Source organism: Boleophthalmus pectinirostris, unplaced genomic scaffold, assembly GCF_026225935.1.
Source record: "Boleophthalmus pectinirostris isolate CB_2022bp ecotype Guang Dong unplaced genomic scaffold, ASM2622593v1 HiC_scaffold_6, whole genome shotgun sequence".
Classification (NCBI taxonomy): Eukaryota; Metazoa; Chordata; class Actinopteri; order Gobiiformes; family Gobiidae; genus Boleophthalmus; species Boleophthalmus pectinirostris.
Window position 1 is genome coordinate 2,505,337 of NW_026571447.1, and position 19,893 is coordinate 2,525,229.

General features: G+C 40.8%; 2 protein-coding genes across 2 annotated transcripts; both read left to right on the forward strand.

Annotated features, from left to right (window-relative positions):
• Positions 1–8,338: 8,338 nt before the first annotated feature.
• Positions 8,339–10,545, forward strand: LOC129411736 (toll-like receptor 13). The gene has a single exon (XM_055163424.1). The coding sequence runs from the start codon at positions 8,740–8,742 to the stop codon at positions 10,408–10,410; it is 1,671 nt and encodes a 556-aa protein (XP_055019399.1). The 5' UTR covers positions 8,339–8,739; the 3' UTR covers positions 10,411–10,545.
• Positions 10,546–11,064: 519 nt separating this feature from the next.
• LOC110161319 (toll-like receptor 13) lies at positions 11,065–14,195 on the forward strand. Its single transcript, XM_020926052.2, is given in 4 exon segments — positions 11,065–11,100; positions 11,102–11,267; positions 11,372–11,489; positions 12,085–14,195. Coding segments are annotated over 4 exon segments (555 nt in total). The 3' UTR covers positions 12,320–14,195.
• Positions 14,196–19,893: the final 5,698 nt, after the last annotated feature.

Below are 19,893 nucleotides of genomic sequence, written 5' to 3' on the forward strand. Positions count from 1 at the left end.
CAGGAGGAGGCCCCGGGGAAGACCCAGGACATGCTGGAGGACGTGTCTGGGGTGAAGGAAATCTGGGAGTCCCTGCTTAGACTGATGCTCTGCGACCCAGCCCCGGATAAACAGAAGAAAATGGATGGATGGATTTCTGTCGTAGTCCTCAGATATGGGAACCTGCCTTGGACAGTACAAGTAATAATGGCGATTAACAGCCCCAGTGGAAACTACAAGTTACAGTTATTGTTCCTCACTCTTCAAATCACAAATATTATTTATTTTAAAATACCAAAATGTAATTTTTTGTGTTAATTTCTCAGAAAATACACTGAGTTGTATTCAGCCATTGTGATCGAGGATGAAGAAGACGTGGATGTAGACAGCCATACAATTCCAAAGGATATAGAGTAAGAACTCACCTGCTCAACAACTGTGGAGTTTTATTGTGCTTAAATGAATCTGCTGTAATTTACCATATACGTTTATGAAGTAAAATAGTCCTGTTCTATTTGGTTTCAGGGTGGAACGACTGTCAGTTTCAGAAATAATAAAAAAATCTGACACTGCAGATAAACATGTCAGCAGCTTTAACATATGTCACTCCGACATCTGGGATGGAGCTGTTAGGAGACTCAAAAGGAGAACATTTGCTGAAAACTATGACCTCCTAGTTAAGTTTTCTGATGATGCTGGAAGGTTCGTGCACTTTCGTACACCATCGTACATTTTAATACACCATGGTGCACTTTTATATACCATTGTGCACTTTTATACACCAGTGTGCACTTTAATACACCATTGTGCACTTTTATACACCATCATGCACTTTAATATACCATCATGCACTTTAATATACCATCGTACACTTTCATTCACCACTGTATACTTTAATACACCATTGTGCACTTTCATACACTTTCATACACCATCTTACACTTTCTTACACAATCGTACACTTTTATACACCATCCTGCACTTTCATACACCATCATGCACTTTAATACACCATCGTACACTTTCATACACCATTGTATACTTTTATACACCATTGTGCACTTTCATACACCATCATACACTTTCATACACCATCGTACACCGTTCACCAAGAGGGAATTCCTCTCACTACTCATGACAGAGCTGAACAAACGGCCCAGATTTGATGGACCTGTGGAAAGCCGCTACCTTGTTTACAATACAACAGGTTCTATTTTGTGTATACTACTACATAATTCAACCATCCAATGCCTTAAAATATAAAAACAAATGTAATAATTGTTTATTTTGCATATCTACTGGCAGCAATAAGAGGGGATGAATAGTATTTTGCCGGCCAGATGATAGCCTTGTCCATAGTACACGGTGGTCCTGGTCCAAATTTTCCTTCGAAGGATCTGGTCAGCTTCATCTCAGAGAAATCCAGTTTCAAGTCATCAGTAAGAGACTTTACAGATGAGGAAATAGGGAAAGTGCTATGAGAGGTATGAGGCCAGGGCAGAGATTTTGTTGGTAAAAAGAAAGGTTTTGTTCATGTTCAACTTTTCTTTAGACCATGTTAAATTACTTTTTTTTGAAAGAGAGGCAAGTATGTTACTGAAACCTGCATAATACAATAAAAATATAAACAAATGTGTTTTTGTTTTTTTTTACTCAGAATGCACCATCCTTAGAGAATCTGCAAGACCTGCTGGCAAAGAACAGTGCCGCTTTGCAAACTGCTGAGTGTTTCAGACATGTGAAGTCATTGGAGGAAAAAGACACAATTGTTTTTTTTGTTTTTTTTTTCTGTATTTCCACAACATATATTTATTGTAAAAAAGGCTATTGTGTTATCTCTGCAAACTAGCAAATACACAGTGTACATAAAACTCTTCTAGTACTTATCCTTAGAAATAGTCTTTGGAAAAGTATATCAGAAAACCAAAATCTTAGACATTTTCAAGTGTTGAATGCTGAAAAGGCACCTCACCATGCTACAGGATTAACCACGTTATCATCCTGTTGTTGCATTTTAGAATCAAAGCCGGTCTTGCCACTCTGCAGTTTTTGACAGCTCTACATCAGCATCCTTCAATTCTGACTGATGTCCTCTGACACATCAACAAGAGGTTAAATGCTACGGAGGTTGAACACATGTTGCTCTATTTCAGGGGTTTTCAAATTGGGTAAATGTGAGCCTCCCCTTAGAGTAGGTAAAGGCAGCTGAGGACTGCATCAGAGAGAGAAAGAGAGACAGAGAGAGAACCCCGAACCCGTGGAGCAGGGTGTCTGCAAAGTGCGATCGGGCGACGGCTGTGCTTACCTCTGTGAGGCGTGAAGCTCTGTGCCGGTCCTTTCACTTGCAGTCACCCGACAGTCTACGTGGGCACACCTCCGGGCCCGTCCTGGTTCTGGTTTAGTACAGTTTCAGTCCTAGTTCACTCTTTGTTCAATCCTCCTGGTTCAGTCCTGGTTTAATCCACATGTGTCGTGCCTCCCCAGTGACTCTTTGGCGCCTCTTAGGGGACACAGGCCTCACCTATTGAAAACCGCTGCTCTATTTAATTTTTTCTACACAGTCAGAGCAATACTGCTGTTGTCGTTTATGTTTACATTCAGCTGATTATTTTCATATCTGTCAATTTTTTAGAAAATAACAGCTTGGTGTCCTTGGAGGAGCTCTTCATGTTTAAGCCAATGATGTTCATTATGTCTTCTTATATACTTTAACTTCTTAGGTTCTTTTTAAAGACTATGCAGTAAAGTGTATTTACCTTGTTGACATGTTTCGGCTGCTGCTGCATCTTCAGAACTGTCACCGGTGTTGGTGGTGACGTGTCGTATATCAGCTGTTGTTACTTCCTGTAGGCGTGGTCAGCCTGATGGACCTGGCAGGCTTGCCATAGCGGTGCCATGCGTGCCTCCAGCTGGAATGGATCCAAAGCCACGCCTTGAGTTTCTGACAAGTTCAACATTCCCAATGGCAAACACATGTGCCAATACTTTAAAGCTCCCTCTGCTGGACTGCTATAGTACCTTTAAAACAAACATGGATTTTGGGATAAAGAATTGTCATTAATTGAACATTAATAAGTTGGTTTGTGAATCTTAATGAGTTATTGTGATATCTTAATAGGATATGTTGTGTTCAACGGTCAGTAAAACAAATGTGAAAAGACAAGACAAGACAAGTTAACTGAGTGATTACAGTGATTAGAGTTTAAACATTGTCACAGTCATCAGCACTTCAGAACCTGAATGGGCTACTTTTGCTCTTTTTTTTATATTCATAAAAATTAAATAAATTCAAATAAATAAATAAATAACAGTGATGAATTGTTTTTGACGAAGTTGGGAATCCACAGTTCCTCCCATGGAATCTAGGGACAGGTACAGAATAATGTCAACATTAACAAAGTCCATCAATACCTTGATTTTGTTTCACTTTTACTTTTATGATTAACACTCTTTAGACTCGACTAGAGTGTGAAGCGGCTGGGATGAGGATCAGCTCTTCCAAGTCCGAGGCCATGGTTCTCGACCGGAAAAAGGTGGCTTGCCCTCTCCGGGTGGGTGGGGAGTCTTTGCCTCAAGTGGAGGAGTTCAAGTATCTCGGGGTCTTGTTCACGAGTGAGGGAAGGACGGAACGTGAGATTGACAGGCGGATCGGTGCAGCTTCGGCAGTGATGCGGTCGCTGTATCGGACCGTTGTGGTGAAGAGGGAGCTGAGTCGAAAGGCGAAGCTCTCGATTTACCGGTCAGTCTTCGTTCCTACTCTCACCTATGGTCATGAGCTCTGGGTAGTGACCGAAAGGACGAGATCGCGGATACAAGCGCTCGAAATGAGTTTCCTCCGCAGGGTGGCTGGGTGCTCCCTTAGAGATAGGGTGAGGAGCTCAGTCACACGGGAGGAGCTCGGAGTAGAGCCGCTGCTCCTCCACGTCGAGAGGAGCCAGTTGAGGTGGCTCGGGCATCTGTTCCGGATGCCTCCTGGGCGCCTCCCTCGGGAGGTGTTCCGGGCATGTCCCACCGGGAGGAGGCCCCGGGGAAGACCCAGGACACGCTGGAGGGACTATGTCTCTCGGCTGGCCTGGGAACGCCTCGGGGTCTCCCTGGAGGAGCTGGAGGACGTGTCTGGGGTGAAGGAAGTCTGGGAGTCCCTGCTTAGGCTGCTCCCCCCGCGACCCGGCCCCGGATAAGCGGACGAAAATGGATGGATGGATGGACTCTTTAGACTCTTAGGGTACTTGCAAAGACAAATGTAAAGTTAAAATATGAACAGAATCCTGGATGGATTGTGGCCCTTTGGGCGTCGTGGCAAATGGGAGATGATGTGGAGCAGGGGACGGGGTGTACAGGCGGGGCTGGTTGACTGTAGTGTTCCATCATGAATTGTTTTAGACATATTTCAAATGACTATTTGGCCCTTGTTTAATATGACAATATGAGGCACATGATACATTGCTTTTGGTTCACCAGATGGGCATCTGGACTGGCGAACAGGACGGATAGTGTGAGTGTTCCAGTGCTGCCTGTAGGTGTCCAAAAAAAAGTGTTGTCATCTATTTTTATTAGGCTGAATAACTCATGTGTTTATTAAATGGTTGTTGTTGTGACTTCTCATTTCCTTTGCGAGTTCTGGTTGAGATCACATTGTTTCCTGTTTCTTATTTTTACTAATTTTAAAGAAATGATGACACCCACCTCCTCTCAGTCATGTTGTGGAGAAGAACTGGTGAGTAGTGACTTTCAGGTTTATCTGCATAAATATTTAGAAAATGAATTCCGAGTAAACTTTTAATGAAACGTAGAACAGCTACGACATTATTTTATACTTGACTTGTTTTCATAAGCTACTTGTTTTGCTTTCAATGAACAGTCAGAGAAAAGAAGAAGCAAGACACCGAGCACGCACTCATCTAATACTAAAACGAATTTAGAAAAAAAGTCAACACAAAGGGAGGAGAGAGGAAAACGTTGCAGTATAGGTACATTAGAGCAGTGTTTCGAAAGCCTCTTCAGATCCTCAATATGAACACTTGCTTGAACACATGAACACTTGATTGCTTGCCTTGGTGTATAATTTGTTTGCAATAATTATGGACTCTAGTTAGAGCCCTGGCCTTCGATTTCATCTTTATTAGAAACAAGTTATAAAAAAGGGGTAATCTGTTTGAAGACACTGTAAATAAAAGCAAAGTGTGAGTACCACTGCAGACCACTTATCCTGCAAATACAGCCCAGTACAAACAGAAATCATCTGTATCTGCATCTGTAACTCACTGTTCAAAACAAAATTAGAAATCCGTTGTGAAGTTTCTGGTTGTTGGAAGTGACATCACTTAACTGTGTAAAAAGTTGTAAAGGTTCCGACAACACTGTTAGTAGGGGTGTAACAGTAGATGTATTCGTGTAGAACCGTTTTGGTACAGGACGTTTAGTTCGGTGCAGGGGTCTACGAGTGAGTTTGCATAATTTGTGTGTATTTACATTCCGCCACCACATGTGCAGCTACACTGAGGCTCAGCTCTTTAATATTCACGAGGGAACTCGTCCGTGTTTGGGGCAGTGTTTCCTGCAGTGCTTTATAGTTAGGGCGGCCGCCTTGACAACAATTGCCCCCAGCCTTGACTACGTCTCTCGCACGAGAATCCTCGCAAAACTATGGTTGTTGCACCCCAGGCCTCACCTTTGGCTGGCATGCCCTTCCCCTGCTGGGGACATTGTACCTGCAGCAGATCTGCACTTACTATAGACAATGTGGACAATTTGTTTGGGTTTTTTTTGGCCAAAAATCTGAAGATTGACTAAAACTTCATGCTGGAACTGTTAGTGCAGTTTTGTTTACTGTTTACAAGGAATTGTTTTTAATTATTTTTTTTAGAATATATCATATGATTGTTGCTTATTTGAGAATATTTTATTTCACTTTTTAATATTACCAAGCAGCACTTTGCATTGATTTTATTTTCACATTTGTATAATGTTAAAACTAGGGCCGGGCACGTTAACGTGTTAACTTTGCGTTAACTAATGAAGTCATTAATGCCGACAATAATTTTAACGCCGTTAATGCAGTTTTTATTATTTATTTATTTATTTTATTGTAAACGTCTGTCTCTCACTGGCTTTTACTTTGAAAAAGTCCACTGCGAGAGTTTCTTTAAGTTTGACGTCTTTTCTTGACACTTTTTTCACTTTTTTCTGACCACGTGAGATCCAACGTGCCCGAGCCTCTGCGAGCCGCGGGCCCGGTCGCGGGTTTGGCCGCAGGCTCCGACTCCCGTCGCGGCTCCGGCCGCGGGTTCAGCCGTGTGCACCGGCTCTGAGCTGAGCTAATTTCTTTAGTTCAGTGCTTAACCCAGATATCACTGGAAGAAAAAATGCGATTGGTCCATTTCCATTCCATTATATTAACCCTTTAGTCCAAGTTTATAACAATGATCTAGAAATTATTACTAGTGTAGTGTTCATTACTCACAGTATAAAAAATATTCAGTAAATATATTAGTAGTACAAACGTCCATTCAGTATTTTTTCTTGAGCCTTCCCTGAACACCTTGAAGGCTCTGAGGTTCCCCTGTGAAAGAAATACTGTTTGCACAACAAATGTTTGGCTCTTTCATTTACATTTCCAATAAAAGAACACTATACTCTACTTTTTAATTCATTAATTGGTTTTGCGTATAACATGTGATTAATCACGATTAATCACTCAAACTCATGTGATTAATCGCGATTTTAAAAATGTATTTTTGCCCAGCCCTAGTTAAAACAAATTGTTGGTTTAATAAACACATTAATGGTTTTGTTCCTATACTGCACCAAAACTGTACCGAACTGTGACCTCAAAACCCAGGGACGTACCGAACCGAACATCCCTAACTGAGAGGCAGCTGTTGTGTGCCAAATAACTGAGACAAGGCCACTGTGAGATTGCAGAATATAGATTATATAGGGACGTAGCTAACCTGATAGACGTTGCGTTCCAAATAGGAAGTGAGCATGGGTGCACTGACTCAACCCCTCTTTCTGTAAGCGCTGCTGTGAGCCTCATCATTTTGATCTTAAAATGTTTACATCAATGCTGCGTTCGTTTATCCATCCTTCTCCCACTCGAATCTCGGATATGTCGTCACGTACGCTCTTCAACAGTTTTATTATGTTTTGTGTTTCTGACTCGGGGAAAAACATGGACACCAACAGTGGAAAGATAATGTTGCTTTAGCTTTGGTACATATATATACATATACATATATATATATACCAACCACCGTGGAAGGTGAGAAACACATTTTATGTATATATATATATATATATATATATATATATATACATAAAATGTGTTTCTCACCTTCCACGGTGGTTGGTCTCTCACCCTCATTCAGCTCGGGTCGTCTACCAGAGGCCTTTCAGAGGGTTTCTGTACACTCTGCCCGCCACTTGGTTATGTTGCTCCATGTTTGTTTCCCTGCAGCATCTTACACCTGCAGTTCTGTGCTGGACTGTCTCAGGAGCCTCTTTGCACAGTCTACACCGTGGGTCTTGTCTGGTGTGGTAGATCTGGGCCTCTATTGCTCGAGTGCCCAGGGCCTGCTCCTGAGCAGCCAGGATCAGTGATTCTGTGTGTCCTTCAGACCAGCCCTCTCAAGCCATTGGTAGGATTTCTTGATATCAGTCACTTCAGTTATGCTCCGGTGGTTTGCCCCATGTAGGGGCTTGTCCTGCCATGATGGTCCCTCCAGCACCTCTTCCTCTGGACCCCACTGTCTGAGACATTCTCTGAGCACCTCATCTGCCGGGGCCTTGTCCTTGATGTTCTCAAGGAGCTTGGATGTTTCATCCTGGACAGTGGTTCCCACACTCACTAGTCCTCGGCCTCCTTCTTTCCGGCCTGCGTACAGTCTCAGGGTGCTGGATTTGGGATGGAACCCTCCATGCATGGTCAGGAGCTTTCGTGTCTTAACATCTGTGGTCTGTATCTCCTCCTTTGGCCAGCTTACAATTCCTGCAGGGTATCTGATCACTGGCAGGGCGTAGCTGTTGATTGCCTGCACCTTGTTCTTGCCATTGAGATGGCTTCTTAGGACTTGCCTCACTCTTTGCAGGCATTAGGCTATAGCCGTTTTCCTTGTTGCCTCTTCGAGGTTGCCATTTGCTTGTGGGATACCCAGGTACTTGTAACTGTCCTCAAGGTCTGCTATTGTTCCCTCTGGGAGTGACACCCCCTCTGTGTGGACTACCTTCCATCTCTTTGTCACCATCATATATATATATATATATATATATATATATATATATATGTATGTATACACACACACACTGGCTTCCAAACTCACAGGTGCAGTAAGGAGTAAGGTACTGCAGTAATACAGAGGCAGTAAGGTATTGCATTCTTGCTGGGTCTCCTGTGAGCTCTTCCGAGTTCCAAGTTGCGCACTCTGAGGTGGTTTTTATTTTGCTATTTCGCCTGTAAATTAACATAGGAATATTAATATCAGACAAATTGCTAAGTACCTGCTCCCTGCCAAACCAGCGGTGCAGATGGAAAGGAGCATCACCTTCAACATCCTTGCTCCTGATTGGCTCTTTGGTTGCTCTGATACTCATGGTCAGAATTCAAAATATAGAACTCGTTTCCAAAGCAGCTACTATGCTTTAATCCACCTTTAATACAGTCTATGATACTGATCCTAACTCTGACCCATCCTTGACCTAGGAGGAGGAGTCTGGTGCTAAAACTAAAACAGTGTCTTTGTAACAGGAGCCAGAGGGAGCATGAGCCGTCACAGCTGTTCTCTCCTCTCACTCCTGTTTCTGCTGCTTTTGCCTCGGCCTTCTCTCTTTTACTTTTACTTCAAAATCAGCTGTGAAATTGGCAATAATACAGTTACTTGCAGTGGTAGTGGTCTTAACTCTATTCCCCCTGAGATACCCAAGACTGCCACAGCTGTGAGAATAACTGACAGTCACATACAGAGCATCAAACAGACAGCTCTCACTGGGTTATACAAACTAAACACTTTAGACCTGATACACTGTAATATCTCACACATCGAAGATGAAGCCTTTTCAGATTTATCAGCTTTAACTATTCTTATGTTAGATAAAAACCATCTCACACTTCTGACTGACAACATGTTCAAGGGACTGTCCAACCTGTCAAGTCTGAGTTTAACGACAAATAAAATTACATCAATTTCAAAGAGTGCATTTAAGCCTTTAAATAAACTAGACACACTGGACTTGTCCCGTAATTATTTGATCCAATACAGTGACATTGTTCACATATATTTACACTGTCCATCATTAGAGACATTATATCTTAGATTTAACAAATTCACTTCATTTGAAGCTAACAAATTGCCATTATCTGTATTAAAAACTTTAAGTCTTGAAGGAAACAATCTAACTTTATTTGATACTGAAAATTCAACATTTCAGTTTCTGACCCTCAGAGAACTGAATTTGGACTCGACCCCTCTGAGGCGGTTGAGCGTTCACTCAGATGTGTTTCCTCATTTAAAGTCTCTCAGTTTGACTAATGTATCAGCATCGGTCATTGAATGGGACGTCTCTGACAAATACTTTTTCAGAAATCTGACCCATTTAAACTTGAAGGATACAAATTTTACAATCGAGACGTATCAGTTACTTTTTCAAATGGTTGATTCAGTTTATAATCTTAATCTAGAAAATATTGGCAGTTTTTTGTTTGACAAAAGTCTGTTGGACTTCGCTTGCAGTATCCCATCCTTAACAATGTTACAGTTAAGATTTAATCACATTGCCATTTTAAATGATAGTCTTTTACAGTCCTGCAGCAATCTAAAAAGAGTGGACCTCTCATGTAATTCAATGACTGATTTGACTGACACCTCACTCCAAATGTTGACACAACTAATTACACTTAATTTGGATGAAAATCAATTATCCAGAATACCAGTGGCAATTAGAAACTTGACCACCCTGAAATATTTGTTTTTGGATTCAAACCACATCAGTGAACTTCAGTGTTCAGACTTTACTCATTTATCACTGTTAACCGAACTTTCTCTTCATAACAATGTCATTTCTAAACTAGACAGCTGTTTTTTTCAGACTCTCACTAACTTAAATATTCTAGATGTTAGCATAAATCATCTTGTTCAGTTAGACGGTGCTTTTGATGGAACCTTGCACAAACTGAAGGGTTTAGATGTTTCTAGAAATAACATTGTGTGGCTTCACAAAGGCATCTTTCGAGATATGTCCTCTCTGACGTTTTTAAATCTTGAGTCAATTGGAGTAACTTCAGTTGAAGGTGGTGTCTTCGAAGGACTGTACAATCTTACTGATCTTTTTCTTTCAGCAAGTTCACTCCAGAGATACATTAGCAGGGTTACCCCAGCTCAGACACCTGACATTAGTCATCTACTGCCTAACTACATGTCAGCACTCAACTACTGAGTCATTATTTAGTTTGCCTTCACTGAAGTATTTGAAGATCACAGTTGTTGGGGACCTTTGTTTTGAGTTTCCCAGTGATGGTTTTAAAGGTTTAGACAATTTAAAAATTTTACAATCAAAAAATGTGTTCCTTGATGCTCCCCATCAAGACACATTCCTCTACACACCTCAGTTAGAAAAACTCGAAATTGTCGACAGTTTAGAGTTTGACCCAACTCCAGAGCTTTTTCATCCATTAACAGAGTTAAAATCTCTAAGACTCAGTAATAATGCATTAAAATCTTTGGACTTTCTCTCCAAAGCAAATCTGACCAAACTGGAAAGGTTAAGCATACAAAACAATGATTTAACAATCATAAATGAGACTGTTTTTGAGGCTCTGCCTTCATTAAAATACCTTGATTTATTTGAAAATCACTTTGTGTGTGACTGCTCAAACGCTGGGTTTATAACCTGGGTGATCAGAAACAAACAAGTCCTAGTGTCGGGTGCTCTCCAGTACAGATGCTCCTCTCCTCCATCTGAAAAAGGCCACTTTCTGCTGGACTTCAATGTGCAGTCGTGTTGGGAGTCTACTGGCTTCCTCTGCTTCATCTCCAGCTCTGCTTTGGTCCTTGTCACTCTTCTGTCTTCCTTTATTTATCACTTTCTGCGATGGCAGCTGGTCTACGGTTTCTATCTCTTCCTGGCATTTCTCTACGACAGTAAAAAGAGGAGACAGGGCTGTCCTCACATCTACGACGCATTTGTGTCCTACAACGTTCACGATGAGGACTGGGTTTACGGAGAGCTCCTGCCTGAACTGGAAGAAGTCCAGGGATGGAGACTGTGTCTGCACCACCGTGACTTCCAGCTAGGTACTGCGTCTCTTCACTCTCTGCTTCTGTCAGTCGCCCCTGATGGATTCTGTCCATGTTTTCCTCTGGAGCTGTGCTAACTTCACATATTGTGCTGTGTTCAGGGAAACCCATCATTGAGAACATCACAGATGCCATCTACAGCAGCAGGAAGACTCTGTGTGTGATTAGCCGCCGCTACCTGCAGAGCGAGTGGTGTTCACAGGAGATACAGATGGCCAGGTACACACTCACTCGGGTTTAGTCCATGGATCTATATTAAGAACTAGAAGACATTTCCCCTCCGTTCACAAACAAGATCGACTAGTGGCCGCTGCAGGTACTGCAGTTCACAGGAGCCTCGGTCCATAGAGCGCAATGTATTTTTATGAAATCAAACTGCCCGTGTTGTGCTGACAGGGCATCCACAGCTTTCACAAAGGTTGGATTTTGTAGGGCTGCTTCTCCATTTTTATAATATGAGCTTTTTAAAAATATTAAATGGTCAAAGCACCTCAAAGTCAGCTTTGTGTGATTTAGCCTAGCCTCGCTCTAGCAGCTAGTGCTCTGATTGGTCAGAACTGTATGTTTCTAAAGTCACATTCTCGGCAGCGCCAGCACTGAGGAAGAAATGTGGAAGAAATTACTTTTTGACTCTTCGCGCCAATGTGAACCGGCCATTGAAAACAACACGATGCCATCTTAAGTTCACCTTCCAGACCTTATTGAAATAATACTTCCATGGATAAGCCCAGATTCAGTCCAGATTTAGTCCAGGTCTAGTCTATGTCTAGTGCTGGTTCAGTCCTGGACTCTCACATGTCTCTCCTGTGTGCAGTTACCGTCTGTTCGATGAGCAGAAGGACGTGCTGATCCTGCTGTTTCTGGAGGAGATCTCGTCCAATCACCTGAGTCCGTTCTACCGCATGAGGAAGCTGGTGAAGAGCCGCACGTATCTGAGCTGGACCCAGGCCCGGAGCCACAAGGGTCTGTTCTGGGAGAACGTTCGCAGAGCGTTAGAGTGTGACAACGAACCTGCAGACAGCCACAACCCACTAACTGTTAATGTTTAACTGCAACCTGGTCACTGTTGACACTCACTGCTAATGACTCTGTCATTTGTTGGTTAAAAGGGGGCGTGGTGTGGATCAGTTGGTGTCAAACTAGACCTTGTTTAATTGTGTAATTAATATCATAACTTTAAGTCATTATAATCATCATAATTGATGATTTACGCTGTGGGGACCTGACGTTTCTCCCCATAAAGGTTGAGGATAGGTACCACTGGTTCACACTCACATTATGGGGACCTCATTGCACTGGACTTTTGCTTGGGGGAGATCTAAGGGTCTTAACATGTTCATTTAGAACCTTTTCACAGCATTGCTCTTGTCAGTCTTATTGAGAAGAGGGAGGCAGAGTTTACTGAATAGAATAAATCGTATTTCCAACAACCTGGTGCACTTTTGGAGCGTCCCAAGTGGCTATGGCAATTTTGGTAATTATAGTCATTCTCATTCAGTTGACTCATTGTTATGTAAAAACTGTAAAGCTCTTTTCAGATACCAGGCAATCGACTTTCAGCACCACCGGCTGTTATTTAAAGTTTAAAGACTTCTAAAAACTAATGGTGGTACGATGATGTGTACAGAGTTTAGGCCCCACTATGTTATAAACACCCACACACCACCAGGGCCAATGCAACTCTGCGTAAATTTGCAAATTTTCTTTCAGTTGATATTTTATTATATTTGTAAAATGAATAAAAGAACTATCTAATTATGTTCATAATAACTAATAAGATTCTACAGTGTTCTTTTTCTACATCAGACATGCCAAACTCAGGCCCAGGGGCCAAATTTGGCCCATAATATAATTATATTTGGCCCATGAGATCATATCAAATGTGTATTAGCACTGGCACTCCGGCTACAGATAGACTATTATTAGACATTAGACATTAAATAGACATTATTTAAAATTGTGTTATTATTTTGCATGCTGTGATGCTTCCTGTTCTCTGTTTTCTCACTAAACGTATTTTATTTTTTCTGAAAAGCAGTGAGGTGTTTCTCTCAGTTCCCCTTAACACAAGACCAATCTGACACCTCTGTGTTTAGATGTTCTGAAACACTTCAGTGCGGTAAAGACCTGTTAAGTGTTATTTTTTTAGACACCCTTCTTTTACTCCTGTTTTACATCGGCCTGAGTGTGTGGAGGCCAGCGTTCTGTACTTGGCTGTGCTCTACTGGTGGAGCAGCACCAGTAAAAATCATTAAAAGTTTAAAAATGTTATGGATATGAAGTATAATTTTAATATTATAAATAGGCTCCATATTTAAACAGCTTTTATAGTATTGTACTGTATTATAAGTGAAAACATCAATTACCTTGAAGAAAACATTGTGGATAAGTGTCTTTTTTCTGCACATTCTGCTGATATAATGGTGATTCTCTTGAGCAATTATAACGATTATGTAAAATGTCCCACGGATGATTTACCTACCTTTTATACCCTACCTTTTATGTCTACCCTTTTTATCACAGTAAACCACATTATTGTCCCATCTCTATATACTGTAAGAGAAACAGAAGAGCTCGTTCTCCAACAGGCTCCTACAGCTCCACTCAAACAGTGAGAGACACAGGACTACATTCATACTGTAATACTCCCTACAACTGTACAACAAATCACCCTTATGTCATAGATAAACCTGTGTCATGTCAATCATTATTTTATCTTTGCACTGTTTCCTCTTACTCACTTTCTGTATAAAGCCGAGATCTATTGTGGATTGACTCTATTTGTACTTGAGCAGTTGTGTTCTTATTTTGGATGTATTGTTACCATTTCTATTTTTGCTCTTTGTTATTATATTATATTGTGATGTGTGAAGCTGCTGTGGCCAAATCATTTCCCTTGTGGATCAATAAAGTTTGTCTTACTTAAAGAGTTTGTGTGTTAAACATGTGTGAATGAAACAAACTCCAGGTCTGTTTGTGATGAGGAATTAGAACAGAGATCAGAAAATAAAGTAATATTGGCCCTTTAATTAAACTTTGGTTTCTCTTCGCACTATGAGTTAGTGTTAGTGTACTAGTGGCAAAAGCTTTATGATGACAATATTAAATCATTTATTTGTGTTACTTGAACTCTCCTTTTTTGTAGTGACAGTAATTTTTTTTTTTTTTTTTTTTGCATGGTCTGGCTGAGATCATACTGTTTCCTGTTTGGTATTTTTTACTCATTTTAAAGAACTGATAACACCCATCTCCTCTCAGTCACCTTTTGGAGAACAACTGGTGAGTACTGACCTCAACTTTATCTGCATAAACTTTCAGTAAGAGAATTATTTAGTCAAGGCAAAGCAATGCTATTTTCAGATTTGATCAAGACTAAACCTTGGTCATGTTTAGTCTGAGCAGCGCTGGTCTAGAGCAGCTCCTCAACTTCTGTTCAGTTTATGGTGAGGAGCATGACAGTAATAATGCACTAAAAAGGACACATGTATGAAAAGACCTTTTGCCTGTTCAATGTTGTGTTGAGTTACAACTAAAATAAAAAATAATCTCATATCATGACTGTGGACGTGACAGACCATGAGGAGACTTATAGACAATGTAGCATGTTGTATGGTCAGGCAAATGCACATATGCATGAGTTTGTTTCTTGTACTGATGGTGTAAATTTGACATTAAATTAAATTGTAAAAGTAAATTGGACATGTTGGACATGTTGTACTCAACTCACCTCTGGACTAATGACAGAGAAGCCAGTCTGCAAAGGCTGACCTATAATGATGCTGTGTGATTGCTCTTGATGAGGTTGTGGTGGACTAGACCAGGGGTGTCAAACTCATTTTGGTCCAACCGACTTTGATCTCAAAGGGGCCAGATCAGAAAACTCATGTCATATAAACCCCAAAAATAATAATAAGTTCAAATATTTGTGCAGAGAAACACAAATCTATTACAGAAATCTTTTTTAATTGATGAACTCTTTCTTTTCCAAAATATTATAATATTATGAACAACCTGAAACTTTAAGAAAAATACAATTTCAACACAATGTTTAACATGAACTTGTATGTAAATAGGAATAAGTCAATTTTTGTTGGAAAATCCTGCACTCGGCTCCACTTTTCTCATGTTGGACATTTTTCTGATGAGGGTGTCACGGTCAACAGTCAAAACGATCGTCCTTTAAGAGCGTTTGGAAAGAGACAAGTCTTCATTTGTGCTGCTCTGGTGGGAGGGGCCACGTACAGAGACGCTGGAGACGCTGCTGTGATAAACACCACAGAAAATTAACAATATTTTAATAGAAAATATAATTCAAATATTTTGGTAGAAAATCGTCCGAGGGCCAGATTAAAGGTCTTGGAGGGCCGGATCTGGCCCCCGGGCCGTATGTTTGACACCCCAGGACTAGAGCAAACAAGAAGTTGGTCACTGCACGACTGAACACAGCTGTATCAACTCTCATGAACAGTTTTATCTGCAGGCTGAGTATGTCAGACAATGACATCATCTCACAAATATAAGATTCAGTGTGATATACTATCAGTCTAAGGCTGCGTTCACACTGCAGCCTGAAGTGACCCAAATCCGATTTTTTGGCTTCTATGTGACCTGTATCTGATCTTTTAATGACAGTCTGAACGGCACAGATCCAAATTTTTCAAATGCGACCCAGGCCACTTGGATATGTGCTCCTGAAACCGATACATATCTGATCTTTTGACATGCGACTTCAGTGTGAACGGCCAAAGCGCATCCATCCGACCTACACGTCATTAACAAGCGACAAACGTCACTATTCTGCACTGAAGCAGGCGGAAACCGAAACTGTAAAATCGCCAAGTGCTCAATGCTCGCGACCATGTTTGGACAACTTCCATAAACACAGAGCACGCTCACTGCGGTTGAGGCATGGGGTTGACATCATCGTGTCTCCAGTGCGCATGCGGGACACATTCGGGCCGTTTACCGTTCACACTGAAGTCACAGACAAGTCGCATTTAATTGGAAATGTGAACGACCTCGCAAAAACATCGGATTTCACAAAAAAATTGGAATTGAGCATTAAGCCCTGCAGTCTGAACGTAGCCTAAGACAAGGCTCTCAAACCTGTAGGTCAGGAGCTGCCAATAGCTCTCCAACCCTTCCACCCCCTTCCAAGAAGCTGAATGACTCAAATTTGATGAACGACCATTGTACATGTATCATTTTGATGCCTAACTTTGTGCACTGATAAATGGAGAAAGGTTTCTGTTTTATTGGTATCCAACTGTCCCACATCTAAGGTTTTCCTGTGCTAAATTTTTTGTGTCCGCAAATATTTAGTAGCTCTTTGGAATTTTGTTTGTAAAAATAGCTCAACAGAAGAAAAAGGTTGGAGACACCTGGTGTAAGATGTGGAGACACTGGTGTGGATATCTTTAAAAATCACATTATTAAATCCTTTATTAGCACTTACAATGGCATGCCGGGAAGATGGCTGCGTGAATGAACTACGAGAGCTTAATGTCAAATGCAGACCAACATGGACTGCATGCACTTCAAATGGAAACACAAATGGATGTAAAAATAGACACTTTGCCTCGACTCTTTTGTTTTGTCCTCTTGTTTGTTTAGTGTTTTATTTTGTTTTGCTTTAATTTACTTTAATATGATGAAATAAAAACCCTCTAAATGATAGAACCTGAACCTGATTCTCTCACTTCATATACTTACCTGTGCGCATTTATATTTAGGTTAATTTCCCCAAGCTAGATTTGGGGTGGTGTTAGGCCAATGATGTTCATTATGTCTTCTTATATACTTTAACTTCTTCGGTTCTTTTTAAAGACAATGCAGTAAAGTGTATTTACCTTGTTGACATGTTTCCGCTGCTAGCTGCAAGCCATCTTCAGAAGTGTCACCGGTGTTGGTGGTGACGTGTCGTATATCAGCTGTTGTTACTTCCATTAACCGTGATGACGGAGCGTTCCTCCTTTCACACACCTGGGACACCCTCCTCCAGAGACACCGAGCGACGGGAGGCGTGGTCAGTCTGAGCGACCTGCAGGTCCATCAGGTCTGACCACGCCTACAGGAAGTAACAACAGCTGATATACGACACGTCACCACCAACACCGGTGACAGTTCTGAAGATGCAGCAGCAGCCAAAACATGTCAACAAGGTAAATACACTTTACTGCATAGTCTTTAAAAAGAACCTAAGAAGTTAAAGTTGGGGTGGTGTTGTTGCAACACTTAAATTTCTGTTAATATATCAAATTGTTAACCCCTCAATTGCCACAGGGGTGAAGAAAGAGCTGACTCCAAAGGCAAAGCTCTTGATTGGTCAATGGTCATGATACACAATTACATGAGGATTTCTAACAAGTTACTTTTTACTCCTGTTTATAGGTTTAATTCGTTCGTACATCTTATTGCATAATTTTTGTTGAAGTCATTTGAAGTACAGAGCTGTTTCTTGAGTATGATTTTGTCAACTTGACTCTTGTGTTTCTTTGGGTCTTACAGGAACTGGGGGCAGGATGTGGCCTGCGAGCACTTCTCTTCTCTCACTTCTGTTTCTGCTGCTTCTGTCTCGGCCTTCACTGTTTTACTCTTTAAGAAACTGCACCATAGACTTCCATGACAGCAGTAAAGTCAAGTGTGACTTTAGTAGGTTACACACAATTCCCAGAGGCATTCCCAAAACTGTAACTTATCTGTCAGCCTTCCGTAATCGCATTGTAACAATTAGAGAGTCAGATTTTAAAGGCTTTACAAAACTTGAGGCATTATTTCTTGGACAAAATGATATGGAACACATTGAAAATGGAGCCTTTTCAGATTTGTCTGCTTTAACTCAACTAAATTTGAAATCCAACTCACTTACAGAACTGACTGACAACATGTTTGAGGGACTGACCAATTTGAGGATTTTAAATTTATACAACAACAAAATTGATCATATTTCCCCGCTGGCCTTCAAGCCCTTAGGAAAGCTGCAGGAGCTTTATCTGGCATCAAATGAGCTGGTAAACAGTAGTAATGTTGTTAACATAGTTTCACATTGTCCATCGTTAAAGATTTTAGATCTGACAGACATTCGTTTGACTGTTTTTGAAACTGACTTTTTTCCTTTTCCACTACAGAACCTCACTAAGCTGCACCTGGGCTCAGATACTTTGACCAAATTTCGTGTTCACTCCGATGTTTTCCCTCAGTTAGAATCCCTCACTGTAGCCAGTAGAAAACGTGGATTTGAATGGGATGTTATTGACAAAGTTTTGACCAATCTGAAGACTTTCGGGATACAATTATCTGAATTAAAATTTGAAACATGCAAAAAGATTTTCCAAAGTTTTGCTTCACTTGAGAATCTTCATTTAAGTAGCTTTGACGAGATTTTTGATGAAAGAGTGTTTGATTTTGTTTGTGGAATTCCATCTTTACAGAAGTTTCATGTATCGCAAATACACATTTTTGTAATAAATGACACTCTTCTGCAGTCCTGTTCTCGCCTCACTGACCTGAAGCTCATCTACATTGTACTGGGTAACTTATCAGAGTCCGCACTCCAAACGATGACGCGACTCAGAAATTTAAACATAGAGCAGAATGTATTGAGCAGAATCCCACCAGCCATCCAAAACATGTCCACCCTCACACATCTGTCGTTTCAGTCCAACCTAATCCTAAAACTCCAGTGTTCTGACTTTTTAAATTTACAATCATTAACAGAACTCAACCTAAACCACAATCAAATTTCCACATTTAAGAGTTGTGTATTTAAGGATCTTACAAACTTAAAGGTACTTTTTATAGAACACAATCTTATTTCACAGTTAGATCATACCAGTGCCATCAGTTTGCCCAGTTTGAAAATGTTAAGCGTTAGTGAGAATAACCTTATATTAATTGAGAAAGACACGTTTTCTAATGTATCGTCTCTAACCGAATTAAACTTGAAATCCAAATCGGCCACAGAAGTAAAGAATGGGGCCTTTGAGGGACTTGTGGGTCTGAAGAGGATGACCTTCTCACTAAACTACCACAGCGGGAGTGTATTTGAAGGTCTACCACAACTGCAGCATCTCGTTGTGTATGTTTGGAATAACATGGAAATAACCGAACTCTCTGAGCACAGACCTTTACATTTAGAGGCTTTGCAGGAGTTATCCATTCAAGTTGACAAAAACGCATGTGTTTATCATGCACTCTATATACTTCATGGTTTGAAAAAATTGCAAGTGTTTTCGCTGGACACAGTCTGCTGTTCCACGCCTTCTGGCATATTCTGGGAAACTCCTAATTTAGTAAATCTTAAAATTATCAACTGTGCCGAGTTTAGTCCTAACCCTGAACTTTTCCAACCAATCGCAGGTTTAAAAATTCTCAATTTGTCCAATAACAAAATGAAATATTTAGATTTTCTCACTGAAGCCAATTTGACTAAACTAGAAATGATGATCTTAACAAACAATGATCTAACAGTTATAAATGAAACTGTGTTTGAGGCTCTCCCTTCACTTAAATACCTTGATTTATATGAAAATCCCTTTGTGTGTGACTGTTCAAATGCCGGGTTTATAGACTGGGTGATCAGAAACAAACAAGTTCAAGTGGTCCGAGCATATCAATACAGATG

What these genes read in the sequence shown, in the direction of transcription:
- LOC129411736 (XM_055163424.1), top strand. Translation starts at nt 8,740, where the DNA reads ATGAGCCGTCACAGCTGTTCTCTCCTCTCACTCCTGTTTCTGCTGCTT.